The sequence below is a fragment of the Cyrtonyx montezumae genome, unplaced genomic scaffold (assembly GCF_038088225.1).
Source record: "Cyrtonyx montezumae isolate F1298 unplaced genomic scaffold, pur_monq_1.0 scaffold_0, whole genome shotgun sequence".
Taxonomy (NCBI): domain Eukaryota; kingdom Metazoa; phylum Chordata; class Aves; order Galliformes; family Odontophoridae; genus Cyrtonyx; species Cyrtonyx montezumae.
Genome location: NW_027071824.1, coordinates 17864795 through 17882101, shown reverse-complemented (window position 1 = coordinate 17882101; position 17307 = coordinate 17864795). Strand labels below are relative to the sequence as shown.

Sequence of the window (17307 nt, the reverse complement as noted above, 5' to 3'; positions counted from 1 at the left end):
TCCTTCAACGTTAGCCACAACACCACAGATAAATTCTTGAACGATAAATTCTTGAACTGATCTGTTAAGCAGCTTTATGAATTTACACTTCTACTTGCTTTGCCAGAACAGAATTATAATCAGGGACTGTGTGAGAGCACAGAGCTGCTGTGCTCTCATATGAAGGCTGTGCATTAAGAAGCATTGAAAGATATTTTCTAATTTGTTTTCTGCTATTCTTTCTACATTTCAAAAATAAAGTACTATGTGAGATAATATGTACAGGGAAACTGGGTTAGATAGCATTAAATGAAAAAGGAGGAACACAGAAGTTGTAGCACAATATCATTTAAATGTTTTGTTTCAAGCTGGGTGAGATCAGTTCTTATCATGGCCCTTGGTAACATTGAGGTAGCGTGAGTTTTCTAATAAGATGGTTTACATAGAACAGATTTTTGCAGTTACTGAGTAAGCAAGAGCAAAACTAATTCTTAAAAACAAGTGGCTGGGTAATTCAGTTTCATCTCTTAACATTTCCAAGAAACAATGCTGTGGTTCATAGTAGAAAATTCCTCCTTTCACATCCAAAGAGGAGACTTAAAAGTGATCTGGATATGCAGAGTATACTTCTAGTACATCTAGGAAATTAACCTTTAAATTATTGGATCCCTGTTTTATCTCTGAAGTTCTTTCCAAAACTATCTGTTTCAAGTCGATTTCCCATTGTCATAATGTATTAAATGCATTTGTTAGTATTGCAGAGCAATAAATGGTTTCTATATATAAATATTAGTAAACGGTTCTCCTGATGATACCAAAAAATGGAGCAATAGCTCTTTGTGCAGAAAAGTTTGTAAAATTATTACAAGCAAAGAACAAGACGAAAAATGTGAACGCAGCTCAGGCTGAAATACGTGATACTAAAATACTTGAATGCTTTAATTGGTAAAGAGTTTGTTATTCATCATAATAGCAAAAAATAAACATAAATATATTGAGTAGAAAAACTTTGATTACAAGTCAGAGCTCTAGAGAAGTAGTGTCTTAACCATAATCTGAACTTCTGAAGTTGAAGGGTAAATAAGTTTTCTTTTTGAGCACGCATAACAGTTAATTTTGCTGAGGTATGTTTATAAGAACTTAATGCTTTAACTTTTTTCTGTATCTGAAAAGCTTGTTAAATTTTAACTTTCTTTTTACCTTTCAGCTGTACAAAGGTAGAATTAATGCTACTAGTCATGTAATTCAGCATCCAATGTACGGAGCTGGACACAAATTTCGTACTCTCCATTTGCCTGTCTCAACAACTCTAGCTGAAGTTCTTGATCGTGTGTCAGGCAAGTTTACAACTTTTTGTTTTATTATTTTTTTAAGATAGCTTTCAAACAAAAGGAAATATAAACCAAGTCTCTCTTACATGTATATTTGCAATGTTCCTAGGTACTTGTCAAATATGACACAGAGGTTTAAACTGTGATCTTTTAGATATACCTTGCATTTTCCATTTAAAATGCACTACACTGGTTGTCTACTATTTTTCCTTCCATTAAACTCAAATTCTGGTAACTAAGGTACCATTTCAGTGAGGAGGGGTCGGATATTTGTTGTTTTGTTTTTAAGGTCTCGTGTACTCTTAAATTTCTGAGGTATTTGCAGTACCATTCAAGTCGTATTGCAAGTATTAGTCTTAGAAGTACTTCAAAGTGATGGTTGACAAAAACAGCACGTGCTTTGGAGTGTTAATTAGAAACAGTGGAGCCTAGAAAAATGAAGTTTGTTTACCACAAAATAATTTACTATTTTGCATAGAAATCTCGATAGATTTAGTGTTCAGACATGATCATGTGTGGAATGTGACCAAGATCTCTTGTTCCTCCTGCTGTTTATGGTCAGAGATACTTTAATGAGGGAAACAGTTGATGCACATGAGGTGAGGATCAGTTGTTAAGCAGTGACGTACCCTGTACTGAACAGCTGCCTTGGTGCTGTATTGTGTTCAGCTTGATAGCCACTGCTAATAGGGTCTGGAGAAGGGAATGTGCTGATGTGATGTACAGTAATGCACATAATGAATCTGATCAAATGCTGACTTAGTAGTGCATCATAACTTTGCTTTATCTTGCAGAATTGTTTCATTTTAAATTGAAAGAATGAGTTCTGGAAAGGTTCACATTCTTTTATGCTTCCCTCCTGTATGTGTTGTGATTTTGCTGATGTCGTTAAATCTTTGTATTTTGTGTATATCTTTCCATGAAGTTTATGGTTAGGACAGTAAAGAAGACTAGTATACAAAGAATGAGCTGTATGTTTAGATTGAAAGGAGAGAAAGGATGTACTGGCAGTGGGAAAAGAAAGAACGGGCTGCTACCACTGCAACAGTAGGAAGTTTTGAAGATCCCACTTCTAGTTCCGTGGATTAATTTTGTTTTTCATTCTTAGCTGTTCTTTCAAGGTCTTTTGTTATGTTAAGATCTAAAATTGATCGTTTCGTACTTTCTGTAAAAACAAACCACAGTAAGAGTGTTCATCCCATATTTTTTCTCACTGTCCTAAAAAATTAAAAAATGCAAGTGCAGTGTAAGAGCATTGCTAAACTTGCTGCTCGTATCCCTTCAATAGAAGAAGAGTATGCAGTGTCTTAGCAGAGACGATCGTCTAGAATTAGTTGTTTTGTATTCTATCAACCTTGGTTTTAATTTGCTGGTCTTGACAGGTCAGAAAGACTGAACAACAAAGGTGGATATTACCCAAATACTAACAGTATGTTTTCTTAAGCATCTCCAGTGGTTTTATTAATGACTAAATGGACATTCAATCCACTAGACCAAACTAAATTTTAGTATACAAATAATACTAATGAGGATGTTAAAAATACTAGTGAGGATGTCCACACCAAGTCTGAAATATGTATCTGTAAATAAATATATACACGGGTATGTACATAAATAGATGTAAATATTTATATATTAGGTCCTGAGTAACAGCAGTTTCACACTATGTATCTTCTCCAAAGCAACTGGAGAATGATTTAACAATTTTCACAGAATCATGGCACTGTGGGGGTTGGAAGGGACCTCCAGAGATCATCGAGCCCAACCCCCTGCCAGAGCAGCTCCCTAGCCCAGGTTGCACAGGTAGGCGTCCAGGTGGGTCTTGAACATCTCCAGAGAAGGAGACTCCACCACCTCTCTGTGCAGCTGTGCCACTGCTCCATCACTGCACTGTGAAGAAATTCCCACACACATTTGTGCAGAACTTCCTGTGCATCATTTTGTGGCCATTTCCCCTCGTCCTATCACCACACACTGCTGAGAAGAGTCCAGCCTCATCCCTTTGCCTCCTGCTCCTAACGTATTTATAGATGTGGATCAGATCCCCTCTGAGTCTTCTTTTTTCAAGGCTGAACAGCCCCAGGTCTCTCAGCCTCTCCTCATAAGAGAGGTGTTCCACGTCCTTTATCATCTTTGTAGCCCTCTGCTGGTCTCTTTCAAGGAGATCCCTGTCTTTTTTGTACCGGGGAGCCCAAAACTGTACACAATACTCCAGGTGAGGCCTCACCAGGGCAGAGAAGAGGGGGAGGATCACCTCCCTTGACCTGCTGGCCACACTGTTCTTAATGCACCCCAGGATGCCACTGGCCTTCTTGGCCACCAGCGCACACTGCTGGCTTATGACCAAACCTGTCATCCACCAGGGCACCCAGATCCCTCTCTGCAGAGCTCCTCCCCACTGGGTTGTCCCCCAACCTGTACTGGTGCATGTGGTTATTTCTCCCTAGGGCCAGGACTCTACACTTGCTCTTTTTTTTATTTTTGATTTTGGTACCAGTGGTTTACAAGGCGTAAAATAATCCATTGTGACAAACAGTAAATAATTTTTAAGCTGCTTGCTGATATCTTTGACTTACACTAATGATCCAACTGAAATGAAATATTCACTAAAGCAAATGCACAAGTTTTGGATGTATTCTTTATGCATCCTCTAATTTCACCAGATCTGGAATTGATATCTAGATATGTGGGCTTAAATACAACAATATAAGTAAGTCCGTAGATATGCTTTAACAATATATTTTGTTTTTCCTTAGGGTTTGTTTTGATTGCCTTTTGTTTGTTTTGTCTTTTTCTAATCTCATTTTTTTAGTAGTTGCAGTTGTGTTTTAACATAAAAATATATGACTTAGCATGTAAAAGATTTAGGTTGAAACAGTTTTAGATTATTAAGGGGTACGTTTTGGGGAAGTGACTGTACTTGCGATACCTTCATTCTTTGATATTTATCAGAATATTTTTGCTTGGGATGGAAGTCTAAGCCACAGAAATAGTTCAGCATAGTTGTGTTAACAGCCTAGAAAACAGTGAAATGAATATGGTACCTATCCTTTCTCTCCTGTTTTGATTTTTTTATTTTTATTTTTTTTCCTGAATAGATACACCCAGTATCACAGCTAAGCTAATTAATGAACAGAAGGAAGATAAAGAAAAGAAAAACTATGAAGAAAAAGAAAAAGTTAAAGCAGAAAATGGGTTCCAGGACAATTACAGTGTCGTTGTTGCTTCTGGTATGTTTTTGTTCCATCTTTGAAAAATTGATCTTTCTAAAATTAAAAGGGTGCAGGAGGGGAATCAAATCTGCAGTCATTTATTTAATTACTAGCAAGGATTAGACAAAATTGTAATGCCCAGTTAATCTAACTGTCTGCTAAGCAGCAAAGATCAGATCCAGATTGAACTGTCTGTACTGAACAATAGACCTTGGCAACTCTGTACCTAAAGTTGGCTGTCTGTTGTGGGTGCTGTGTGTTTCTCAGGATTTTGTAGACTCACGCTCAGATTTATGTTGTATGCTAAGATATTAGTATTTGACTACTATTATATAGTTTGGGTATTAATTCCTCTGCCTTTTTGCAGTGACTAGTGCCTCAGAGTTTAATCACCTACTTCCACAATATGTTTTGGAAATGAAAGTATTTAAAACTTGTCAGTATAAGAACACATTATTCCACTTGGAAACCACAAATGAAGTGTACGCTCCATTATTACAGAGGCTATAGGTTGAGTATGGCAATCTTGCAGTGGTACAGCATTACAGTCCAGGTGATGGCTGTGGAATTTCAGTTTGACGTTCTAGTGTGTGAAAGATTATTGAACTTCAAACTGCCCTTTTCTTGTCTAGGTTTCTGCCCTCATTGAGCGTTCTCTATTTCATTTACACTTCGTGAAGCATGAAGAAGAGAGGCTGTTATTCTAAGAGTTCTGGCACCAATATTTCTTAAGCTTTTTTTATTCCAGCATTTTAGTTATAATTCAACTGTGGAATAGGGCAGCATTTACATGGATGTTGGTATATCATAGAACCATAACAATCTTTAAAACTAAACAGGTGATTGTTAATGATAACTGGTATCACTTAGGCAGGATAAGATTTAAAACATAAAGATATGTAAGTGAAGTGTTACAACATGATGGAAGGAACTAGGAAGAAAACAACATACTAGTGCTGAAAATAGGGCACAGCATAGTTAGCCATGTTTCATCCCACTTGCATCTCCGGTTATACTACTTCATATGAGCAATTCCTTGTTTAGAAACAAAGATTATTGTTCTTTCCTGCTTGGTTTTCTTCCACTTAGGTAAAACAGCTTAAATGTGAATTTAATTTGCATTTGTTTTTAACTGTCTTTTCATGGAATCTTTTCTTTTGTCTGTATCTTGTTATATTTTCTTTTTTGTACATTTTTTTTGTTTCCTAATACTCGTGCAGTCACTGTTTTACCTATCCCCATTGCTAAAACTGTTAGAGAGTTGTTTGGAGCCTGATCTTCCTGAAACAGACTGTGTTAGTAGACTACTGAAGTTAATTGAGTATTATAGCTTATCCTACTAAGAAGGTGAAGTAAAAGCATATTATAACATGGCATGTCAGGATAATATTAGTTTTACAGCTGCTCTTGGCTGATTATAGTGCAGTAGTTGCATGTATATTCTTACTTAGGTCTGTTGACTTTTTCACTTGTGCTTTTCTATACAGCTGATAGAACGTGTTGGTAGTCCAGTTTCAATATACTTTAAGTCGTCGCTGCCTGTCTCAAAATGTGGCAGTTTTGATCAGAAGCTCAGTAAGCTTTCATATACCTGTTCTTCACTTTAGCTTTCTTGTAGTTCTTAATTATAAGGTTTTGATCAAGGCAGCTTTAAAAGCTTGTTTAAAGATGCCTTTCAACAGTTGTTCTAATGTCAGTACAAGTAGCTCAAGTAACCTGCTTGGCCCGATGTTTGTCTATGGACTATATACCTGGTGTAGGGAACCTGCTTTGGCAGAGAGGTTGGACTCGATCTCTTGAGGTCCCTTCCAACCCCTTTGATTCTGTGATATGCTGAAGTACCTGTCAGTGTAGGAATTTTTACCTTACTCGATTTCAGTTTGCTAAAACAACCTCAAAATGTTTTATTATAGGTCCCTGTCATGGGTTCAAGTGCAACAGGGAAAGGGGGCCTCTTTCTTCCCCTTCTGGAGAAAAGGAAACAAAACCATGTTGTTATCATTATTCATTATGTGCATTGCTGATAAAGCCAGGACAGACCCATTGACAGGCTCTTTAGCTGTGTTAAGAGCAGAGTCAAAGAAGCAGTTTACAGTTACAGCTTGTTTTATACGTTGGACTTAGGAGGATGCACAACTGTAAAAATATGAGGATTAGATTCAAACGCATTTTAAATGTGAATGCTGCTCTGATACTTGTAGTATTTTTCAATGCGACTTTTTTGCAACAGTTGACGGGATTGAGTGCATTGCAACTTGGCTATCTGAAGTTATTAAATACTATAATAACTTGATTTTTTTTAATTATTATCTCTGTACTAGGTTTGAAATCTCAGTCAAAAAGAGCTGTTTCATCTACCCCTCCACGTCCACCATCGAGACGAGGCAGAGTGATGGCAGATAAAGTAGGTACATCTTCCTCTGGAGCAGAATCTTCCAGCAAGACTATTAGCGTTCCAGTTTTCCATCTGTACCATAAACTCCTACCAGGTAACTTTAATAACTGTTTTTAAACTTTACAAAACAATCTTTTTCAGTAGCTGATTATCATTAGAAAGATGATACAGAGACAGATCGACACTGAAGACTTTACTGGGACTTGTGTTAATTGGCCAAGTACTGTCAAAATGAAATTAGTATGCTAAGGATATTAAACGATCTAATTCTAAACCATTTGCCTTTATATCGAAGTCTAATAATTACCAGGAGAATTTGGTCTGCCTTAAGAATAACTTGTAATTTCAAGGAATAACGTATTCTTCCTTAGCAGAGTGGCCAAAGTCCTGATATGAGTGATGGATTTGGGCTGTAGTTGCATGTGCATTTTGTTTCTACACTGCTGCTAAGGAAATTACTCCGTGCACTGCCATTCACTTTTTCTTGAGTTGTTGTGCCTTGACACTGGTGTACTGAGTTAGGCCTGGGATTCATAGTGCTGGAAAGGAACTGCAGGTTTGTTTGTTTTCTAGTTTTTTCCACTTCAGCCTTTTTACCTTATCATCACATGCTTTTATGCCACCACAATGTAACGGGTTGAATTCAGTAGTAGGGGCAGGTAGTACCTGATTAAAATGCACTCCAAATTACAACCTTAGCTGTTTGCTACATATGCCAAGTGCTTTGGGCTTTTGACACAGAGCTGCTTTAGGGAATGTTGCCGTAGTTCTTTGATGCTCTATTCCTAGCTGGTTGGGCCCCTTTTTCCAAGAGTGCTGGAAGTAAGGCCTTGGTTTAGAGCCACTTCCTCGTGACGCAGATGCCAAGTATACTAAAAGAACAGCACCTGGATATGCATGTTACAATAACCCCATCATAATTTTCCACACTGACTCAGTGCTGTTGTTGTTTAGGCCAACCGTTACCCGCTGAAATGACGCTTGCCCAGCTTCTCACTCTCCTCTATGACCGTAAACTCCCTCAAGGATACCGATCAATTGATTTGACAGTTAAGCTTGGATCCAAAGTCATCTCAGATCCAAGCTTATCGAAAACGGACTCATTTAAACGTCTTCATACAGAAAAAGGTGAGGTTTTTTTTTCCTTTTTAAAATGCTTTTATTTTGGGGAAAAAGAAAGGGGGGAGGGGAATTTATTTTTTGTTTTTCTTTGTAAGAAACAGCAGCTTTGTGTGCTATCTTGCAAATGTGTTTCTGACCTATTTGCTAAAAGGCAAGTGCTAACCTTTGTGATAGATAATGAATTTACTGCCTGCCTTCGGATTGTATGTGTAAGGTGTACCAGTATGTTTGTTATAATTTCACTTTTCTTTCTTCGTTATGTTGTTGTGTATGATATGCTTGTATTGATACTGTGTATTTAAGTCTAGACATGTATTCAGTTTCTCAGTAGCATGTGTTTGGGCTAATAGCCAGGGCAGATAAAATAATACAGGAGCACTTACAGACACGTGAAAAACTTTATTGCAGTAGCCTGAGAACTTAACGTACTTCATGGAAAATGAGAATTAAAAAATTAAATTAAAAAAGTTTCAAGCCCATCTGAGCATGTCTCATAACTCCAGCTTTTAAGAACATTCTTTTTAAAATCATCTAATATAATCTCTTCCTTGTTCAGGGTTTTTCTAATTGCTTGCTATCTTCTAGCTACAGCGAAGGGGGAAGAACTCCCTTTTGGAGGAAAGAACTGCATCCCAGGAATCTAATTTGAAAATTGTTGTTGTTGTTCATTTAAAGAAGAGATTAGAAGAATGGGACCTTGATATTTAGCCAGGGTGATCCAGTCACCAACCTGATGGCACAGCATGGAATTACAAAGTTAATCACACAGATGTTTTAGCATAGAGGCTTTTGTAAAAACTCATTAAATAGGTCTTTCTGAAAAAAAACAAGAGAACCTGAAGAAGAGTGGAATTAAATATATATTTAAATCAATTTTCTTGCTACTAGTCTGAACAAAGTGTTTCCTGACTGTGTGCCAGGAGTGGGTATACAATTCTTTTACTATTGAAAGGACTTTATCTTTCAAATAATATTTCTGTTTTGTTTTGCTGTTTATTTAAACTCTAAACCAGTAATTAATATTTTTTTATTTGAATGAAATTAGAGTAGATTCAGTTTATTAGTAGTTGCATGCAAAAATATGAAGATGCTCTTAAATTTTTTACTAGGTTACCGGGGTTTGTTTTTTGTTGGATTTTTTTTTTTTTTGTTAGACTTGAGAATAATACTATTGCAAATTTTACTTTGTCATCACAAATCCATTGATATATGTTAGTATTCAGGAAAGTATTAATTATATTCAGGTGTTTCATAATGGCCACTTAGCAGTTATGAAGGTTAGTGCTTATGCTTTTTAGTAACTATTTTTATTATAATTCATAGAAGTAATTGCTGAATTCATATTAGTATTTTTGATGCAATTTTCAATTAAAATGTACGTTCTAATTATTAACATATTAATCTCTGTAAATTATCCATAGTTACGGCATGAGTTTGCTGTAATTGCCAAAAAGTACTAATAGTTTTATTTTCTTTAGATATTCTTGTACTCACTCTTTTCAGGTTCTTGACTCAGGATTTCTTTAGAAGAGGAGTCTACTTTTGATGTACTTTTTTATACGAGAAGGTGGAAAAATACACAGTATTGATGATGATTAGCTTGTTTTAACTATTAACTTGTTTTACCCTTATGTTTTTGTAGAACACACAGATTTACTGGGTCCTTGTCCTGAAGATGAAGCAATCAGTCCTGGGGATGAGTGCATGGATGCAGTGCTAGATGAATCACTACTTGAAACATGTCCCATTCAGTCTCCACTGCAAGTTTTTGCAGGGATGGGTGGATTGGCCCTAATTGCAGAGAGACTTCCTATGCTTTATCCTGATGTAATTCAACAAGTGAGTGAAAAAAATCCATCTAGAAAAGCATGCTAACAATCTTTTGTTTAAGAGCAGTATTGTCACCATGTTTCCATATTGTTCTATGTGACATCTCAGCCAGGGGAGGAAGCTACTTAAAAATACACAAGTGCATACACAGCAGTTGAGTAGCCATGTTCTTGTAAAACAAAAGCAGGAGCTCAGTGTTGCTGCTTGCCTTACTTCTGTTAATTCCTATGGTAATTTGGAGAGTACGGTAGCAAAGAGTTGTTGTGCTATAAAGCCATAATTGCATATCATTTAATTACTCTCAGTGATCATTTTTTGTGGTTAGGTGGAATGTAGTTTTCAGTGTGGATCATATAATTTTATTTTATATATTATCTTAGTAAGTAGCCTTGTCTGAATTAATTTTTTAATAATAGCATATAAATTCCATAATAAACACGTTATTTATTTGTATATTTGTGATTATAGTTATGTATTGACTTATCATGGGTAGGCTTTTCGAAAATGTCAGCAGTTGCATTAGTGTGGAATTACTCCTTTGGCTGCTTTTCTTGGGGCACAAGCCCTCATGAAAAAAAAGTTAAAAATAGCTCCAAAATGATTTGGTTGGCTGTGTTTCTTAACATTTTTTAACTGATACACCTAATAAGAAAGATTGTGATTATCTGTTCCCTTTGAAATGGAGTTGATCATGACTGAAGGGTGCTGCTGGGTACCTTGACTGCAAAACTATGACAGGAGTGGGTGGCCTGTCATGAGACCACGGTGATTAGTGTGAGTCACTTGTAAATAGCAGTGCAATTCAGGAAGAGCACATTCACTACGGCAGCACGTTACAAGTATAGTTTTTCTGAAGATGTTTTAGAGATATTGCATGAAGCCTGTACAATATCTAAAAGTTAAGAAAATGTGTTTGCATAAGTGGTTACTGTATTTTGAAATACTGTGAAATAGCACGTAGTTTGCATTGGTAAAGGCAGATCTGTGGGATACTGCAACAGATTAAAGTCAAATTATGGCCATAAGAAATTGGATCCCTTTTTCCCCTTCCTAGAAGTCTTCCGGAAGTCCTGGGAGGTTATTTTATTGAAACATTTTTTTTCTAATTCATGATACGTTTAAATTCAAATACAGAATAAGAATTGTGGGCTGTTAAAACAAGTACTGTAATTCTAAATAAAAGATTCAGGATGGAGGCGATTGAATTCTCCAGGCTCTTTAATTTTACTCATATTTTGCTTTAAATTACTGATACTTATCATTCTGCAAATGCTATGTTTTAATTTTTACTTAATTATTCTCTTAATGTGTGGATGGTTGGAGGCAATACAGCTAGTTGTGGTTTTGACTTCTAATTGGAATTTGCCGTTCTGAATAAATTCTGCAGTGACTTTTTAGATTAATTTTTTCCAGCTTAGATCAGTGTGGTGATAAGTAACAAAATTTTAAATAGGCTTACATCAGTTGATTTTTTTTGTTATAAAAGCCTGAAGCTCTTCAATTTAGAGAGAGGCATGAGTGTCTGCAGTGGGTTCACGTGACTCTGCTTTTTTGGAGGTCCCTGGTACATGCATCTGTAAATGGTAATGTGCTTAATGTGAATTGTAGAGGTGTTTTACACTGAGATTTCGTGTCCTTTAATTCTTAATATTAATTCTGAACGGATGTTTGGCTGTACAGCCACCAACTTCTTTTATTCCTGTTCTTATTGTTTAAGGTGAGCACTCCAGTTGTTACCTCAACCACACAGGAAAAGCAGAAGGACAGTGATCAGTTTGAATGGGTTACTATTGAACAATCAGGGGAACTGGTGTATGAAGCACCAGAAACAATTGCTGCAGAACCTCCACCGATCAAGTCAACAGTTCAGACAATGTCTCCCATTCCCGCGCATTCTTTGGCTGCCTTTGGTTTATTCCTTCGTCTCCCGGGCTATGCTGAGGTGCTGCTAAAAGAACGGAAACATGCTCAGTGTCTGTTGAGATTGGTGTTGGGAGTTACAGATGATGGTGAAGGAAGTATGTGCTGCAATTATTATGTTTCTTTGTAGACCACGGCTAGATCATTTTACTTAAAATTATTTATACTGTAACACTTGTAGCAGGAAGTTAGAAATGGTTTGTGCAGTTTGTGAAGAGCTGTGTTGCTAGCAGCTGTCATAGTCTCACATCTCTTAATGTGTGATTCTTCCTGGTGAAGTTTTGGGACAGTCATCAGTATTCATGTGCTTACATCTAGACGCTATGAGTAATTGTAAAATAACTACTGATAAAACAGAAATGACAGTGCACTTGGACAGAACTGTCTTGCATAGTAGGATGTGCTCAACAAATTGAGCAAATGTTGTGTATTCCTGCAACCAAATGCAAAGTAGCATAGCTAAAGCAGATGCAGAATGAACTGTTGGAGACTACATTAGAAAAAGGACCGGATGCTATGAAGATTATAGCAACCAAGTAGCTAAGAATAAACTCTATTGTAGTAGTGTGAGTTCATAGGAATAAAGGGAGTGATCTTATGTAAAACAACAGATGAGCAGACCCTTATTTGCAGTCAGTGTCTTTCCAACCTAGAATAATGCATATTGTTATAGTATTAGTTATTTCTCAAAGTTTTGGAAAAAATAAAGAGATCCTGCAGTACTTTCAGACTTCTTTCATTATGCCTTTGCAAACAGTGCCATTTTTTCAGATGTCAATCAACTGCACTTCATCTCTGTTACTGTCCATTCTGTGTTATATTTTAATTCTGTTATATTTAGGTACAGGACAGTAGTCAGGAACACGCTGCATAACAAACTGTTATGCAGTTTTCTGGCTGTTTACTTCAAACTTATTTGAATGGCAATTACCTAAATGACTGTGTATGCTCGCTCTGATTTTGATGTTCATGAGTTGATTTCAGTCCTTTGCTTTCGCAAACAATTATATACACATTCTGTATATAGAAAGAGACTAACACAAAATTTCACAGTTTGAATTGCTTTTCTTCCTTCTAAGTGTGCATCTACTGTTGCTATTGGAATACAGTTCCAGAACATCATTTTCCTGATAATTGGGAGCTGTCATTCATTTTCAACCTAAAATTACTCATATCCAGTTTTGTGCCCAGTTATCATTGTACCTACATTGGTCTTTGTGAATAACTCTTCTTTCTCATGCACTTGATGACAGGAATTGTATTCCCTCTTAGCGTATGGTTTTGAAGGACTAAATAATGAGTGTCTCCATTCTCGTAGTCAAAAGGGTGAATTCAGCTCTTTAACAAATATGTTATCAGTTGTTCACAGTAGTTTACACTAGTTCTCTGTGTGAAGTATTAATGTTTTCCATTTCTAAGTACATCCCTCCATACACCTGTAATTTTTTCACATAATATGGAGATATAGGTTAAATATGGATTCGTTTGTCTGAGAAGGTTAATCCTGGGCATATGTTTAGAACTGTTTTAAAGTTTTCTCCATTGGAGTACACGTGCAGTTGTGGAAGACTGTCAGATGCACTTTTTGTTTTTTCCCAGAACTATGCAGTTTTATTTAGGAAGATTAGGAAAATCCAAGTCAAATGATATTTTGCATCCTTCTTTTCCCTTTACGAAGGCTTGCAAATAGGCACAAACTGATTGTGTGTGGATATATATACACACAAATACATAGTCATGTTTGTGATGTATTTCATTTAATGCCTCTGGATGGTGGTATAGCTGATAAACTCTTTGGTCTGAAGCAGAAAATAATATAAACATATTTAAAGTGAGAAGGAAACTTCTGAACAGAGCTGGCTATTTAGAAATGTGTTCAGTGCTCAAATATCTCTATTTTACATATACACTGTAGTCAGAATGTCAAACATATTTTGAGACATATCAAATTCATTTGAGACAATTTCCAAATCTGTCTGTTTCATTTGTAGGTCATTCCATTATTTGTAATGTGGCTTTTAGAAGAAGTAATTGTTGCTCATAATACGTAAGGGTTAAAATTTTTAGATAGATCTCCAAAATGAAAGCAAGCAGCTCATGGAATTGAAATTATGCTATTATTTCACCACATGACTTGAGTCACGTCACAGCTTGGATTGTTTAGGGTGTTAATTCATAATATGATCACAAGTTTAAAAAAAAAATAACGAAAAACAAAACAGCACATCCATCATAATAAATTACAGCTGCTTGCCAGCTGAGCTGCTGTTTGTTGACCATCTGTGTTTAACTCATTTGACTTGCAAGGTTTAGAAAAAAAATTAGTCTAAACTGCTTTCATTCTGTTTTAGTTAGAAATATAACATGCAGCATCGTTAAACATAGAGAACACATGTAATTGTTAAGGAAATAAATTTTTTCCTTGGAAATGGTGTATCAAATCTTTTAACTTTTTATTTTAATCAAGTCCATAAAGGAGACAAAGAAATATTCTTCTGAAAAACTGTTGATAAGAGAAACTTAATATTAGATAGCTTACCATAGCTGAATGCTTAAGTCCTTGCTATATTTCTGTATTGTGTTCTGTAAATCATTGCAAACATTAACAGGCAGTACTGAACTATTGAAACAAAATGTGATTTTTCTTTTCTTTTTTCTTTAATCTAGGTCATATCTTACAGTCTCCTTCAGCAAATGTGCTTCCAACCCTGCCCTTCCATGTGCTGCGCACTTTGTTCAGCACTACACCATTGACGACTGATGATGGAGTACTGCTCAGGAGGATGGCACTGGAAATTGGAGCTATACATCTTATCCTTGCTTGTCTGTCTGCTCTAAGCCACCATGCACCAAGGGTTCCTAATGCTAGTCCCAGCCAGGCAGAGGTAAGTTTAATAGCAGAATAATTGCAAAACAACAGTTTTTTGCTATAAAAAAGAAAATAATCTCACTACTTTGGTTAAAATTTAATTTCTATGCAGCTGACATTTGAGTGAAGAGCAAAAATAATTAGAAAGTACTTATTAAGTAATTGTACTTGCTTGTTGCATATAAACATAGTGATCGTGAAATTCAACCAACAGAGAAGGCTTATCATGAAGCATTAAGGTGTAATCAGTTTCTTTCAAAGATTCTTTTTTTTTTTTTAAGTGTATGAGAGGCATAGTAATGGAGAGTTTGTTCTTTCTTCCTTAATGATCATTAGGTAGCATGACCTCATTACCTTATTTAGCATTCATCGTCTAAACTCTACTGACTGCAAATTGTTTTCTCTTAAATGCTTATAAAATAAGCAGTAAATAAAAATAAGTGAAAAATAATGAATTAATAGACAATCTTTTGAATCTCATTTGTCTATACTTTTCAAGATCCCTAGTGGATCTCTGAAGTAAAACTTTTTCAGGGTGCTTACTGTGTTAGATTACCCTGTATTCAGAATGTGTATGAACTGACTTTTTTAGGATTGTGAGGTGCTATTTCTGCTCAAACTGCCTGTATTTAAATAGTTTTGTAAGGGCTAGGAAATTTAGTATTGGAGTTCTGTTAATGCAGTAATACAGACCATTGGAATAAGCACTGCAAGCTCCTTTGGAAAAATATAAGGGATCTCAGAACATGGAAGAAAAGGCATTTCCTCCTTGTTATCCGCAGAGGAAATAAGAGTTTATGTTTCAGTGATACAGAGATCATGTATCGAAGCTACATGTGTAACTTTTACCACTTCTCTTTTTGGTACATGTATTCAAAAACAGCATATTCTTGAGCATCTAAACATTTCAGTTGTTTACTTTTCGTGACATTCCTTCCTTCCATCCCTTCTTCTAATTGTTATTCAACTTGAGTAAGAGTTAAATAATAAAAATTTCAGAGATTTATTGCTCAGCATGATATCAATTAAATAACGTTTTAGTGTCTTTCATCTTTTAAATAGTAACAGTATTTTAAATGAGAACAATAATAGATTTGCAGTTTTAGTGAAATCTAAGAGTCACTTGCAACAATTTAGTCCTGACCTTTATGGGGATTCTGTGGCATTATTCCTCTTTAAAGCTTTTGAGTTCACCTGTATATTAGCATCTTTATTATGTTAATAAATTGAGATTACATTATTTTACAGAAGACTTTTTAGATATCTGGTTGGTAAGATTAAAAATATGAAGTTATGACTTTTTTTTTTTTCCTGTAACTTAGCCACAGGTGTCAAGTACACACAACAGTGCATCAACAGAAGAACAGCAGTTGTACTGGGCTAAGGGTACGGGCTTTGGAACAGGCTCCACAGCTTCAGGATGGGATGTTGAGCAAGCTTTGACTAAGCAAAGGCTAGAAGAGGAGCATGTGACCTGCCTTCTACAGGTGTGTATTGATGAAATTTTGAGTAATTACAAGTGATTGAAAGCCTAGGAAAAAAAATAGAGTTTGTATTTTTTTAGTCTGATAGTACAGTAATTATGGTATTTGGGGCAAAAAGAAAAGCAAAACAAAACCTTTTATAACTGTGTGCACAACTGTGTCCATGAAAAATTAAATATGTTTTGAGTGAGGCTGTTTTTAAGCTTCACTAGGCTACTGCATAAAAAGGACCCAAGCGGGTAAGCTTAGGTGACAGTTCTGAATAGACTGAACAATGATGTTTTCCAGTGTATTTCCCTGGAGCTGTCATACATCTCTGTGGCATTCAGTAAAAAGTAAAAACTGTCCATTAAGGAAAAATGATATGGAAGCAGACTTTTTTTTTTTTTTTTGTGCCAAAGTCTCATTACCTTCATTTTTTACTTGTTTTTCTCTGCTTTAAGAAAGTGTCCAAAGTTGTTAATAAAGCATCCATGAATGTGTTGTATGTCAGTAAAACAAAACCTCACTCGGGCATACTGTAAAGTCTTGATTATGACCCTTAACTAGCTATATTAATTGACCGATGAGCATCTAGATCTCAGTAATACCAATGCCTCTCAAATACCTTATATTAAGGAGAAGAATGTCCCATTCAGTTAGGGCTTTTAAGACCAGTTGTGAAATGCAACCAACCCGTTATCTTAGAGCAGTGTAAAATTAGAAACGTTCTAGTCATCAAACACTTCATTCACAGAACTGTCAGCTCAGATGTGTTGGTTAACGTTATGGCTGGGAGAGAGCACAAATGAGGTCAGGTTCTGAAAATGTCTGTGCCCTCACTGATGAAGATATCAATTTGATGGAATCGGTTATTTCTGTCACTGTAGATTACAAGGCACAAGGATCGCATCCTCTTACAAAAGCAAAACAAAATCTGAAACAATTCTCCTAAGCACAAGAGTTCAAAGCACCTGAATTACTGTTGGCGACGCTTCCAGGCAGTATTCTGTGTTATGCCATGCAGAGGTTTAGCTATAACTGTCAAAAGTCATGAGGAACGGAGCCGTTTGCCTTGAGTAGTCAGCCACTGGAGGAAGAAGTAAAAAACCCTTCAGCATTTTGCTAAAGATGTCAGTCAGTTTTATGATCAGTTCTCCTGAAAGATTGTTTTGGAAAATTCATA

At 36.0% G+C, this 17307-nt stretch overlaps 1 protein-coding gene across 2 annotated transcripts in view; it reads left to right on the top strand.

Moving 5' to 3' along the window:
- The window catches only part of BIRC6 (baculoviral IAP repeat containing 6), a 163177-nt gene that overhangs the window by 91368 nt on the left and 54502 nt on the right, over positions 1 to 17307 (top strand). For both annotated transcript variants that reach the window (XM_065729152.1, XM_065729144.1), the window contains exons 57-64: positions 1187 to 1316; positions 4409 to 4540; positions 6844 to 7011; positions 7872 to 8045; positions 9682 to 9878; positions 11587 to 11887; positions 14457 to 14674; positions 15981 to 16145. In XM_065729152.1, coding sequence (XP_065585224.1) covers positions 1187 to 1316; positions 4409 to 4540; positions 6844 to 7011; positions 7872 to 8045; positions 9682 to 9878; positions 11587 to 11887; positions 14457 to 14674; positions 15981 to 16145 — 1485 coding nt within the window. The remainder of the gene's footprint in view (positions 1 to 1186; positions 1317 to 4408; positions 4541 to 6843; positions 7012 to 7871; positions 8046 to 9681; positions 9879 to 11586; positions 11888 to 14456; positions 14675 to 15980; positions 16146 to 17307) is intronic.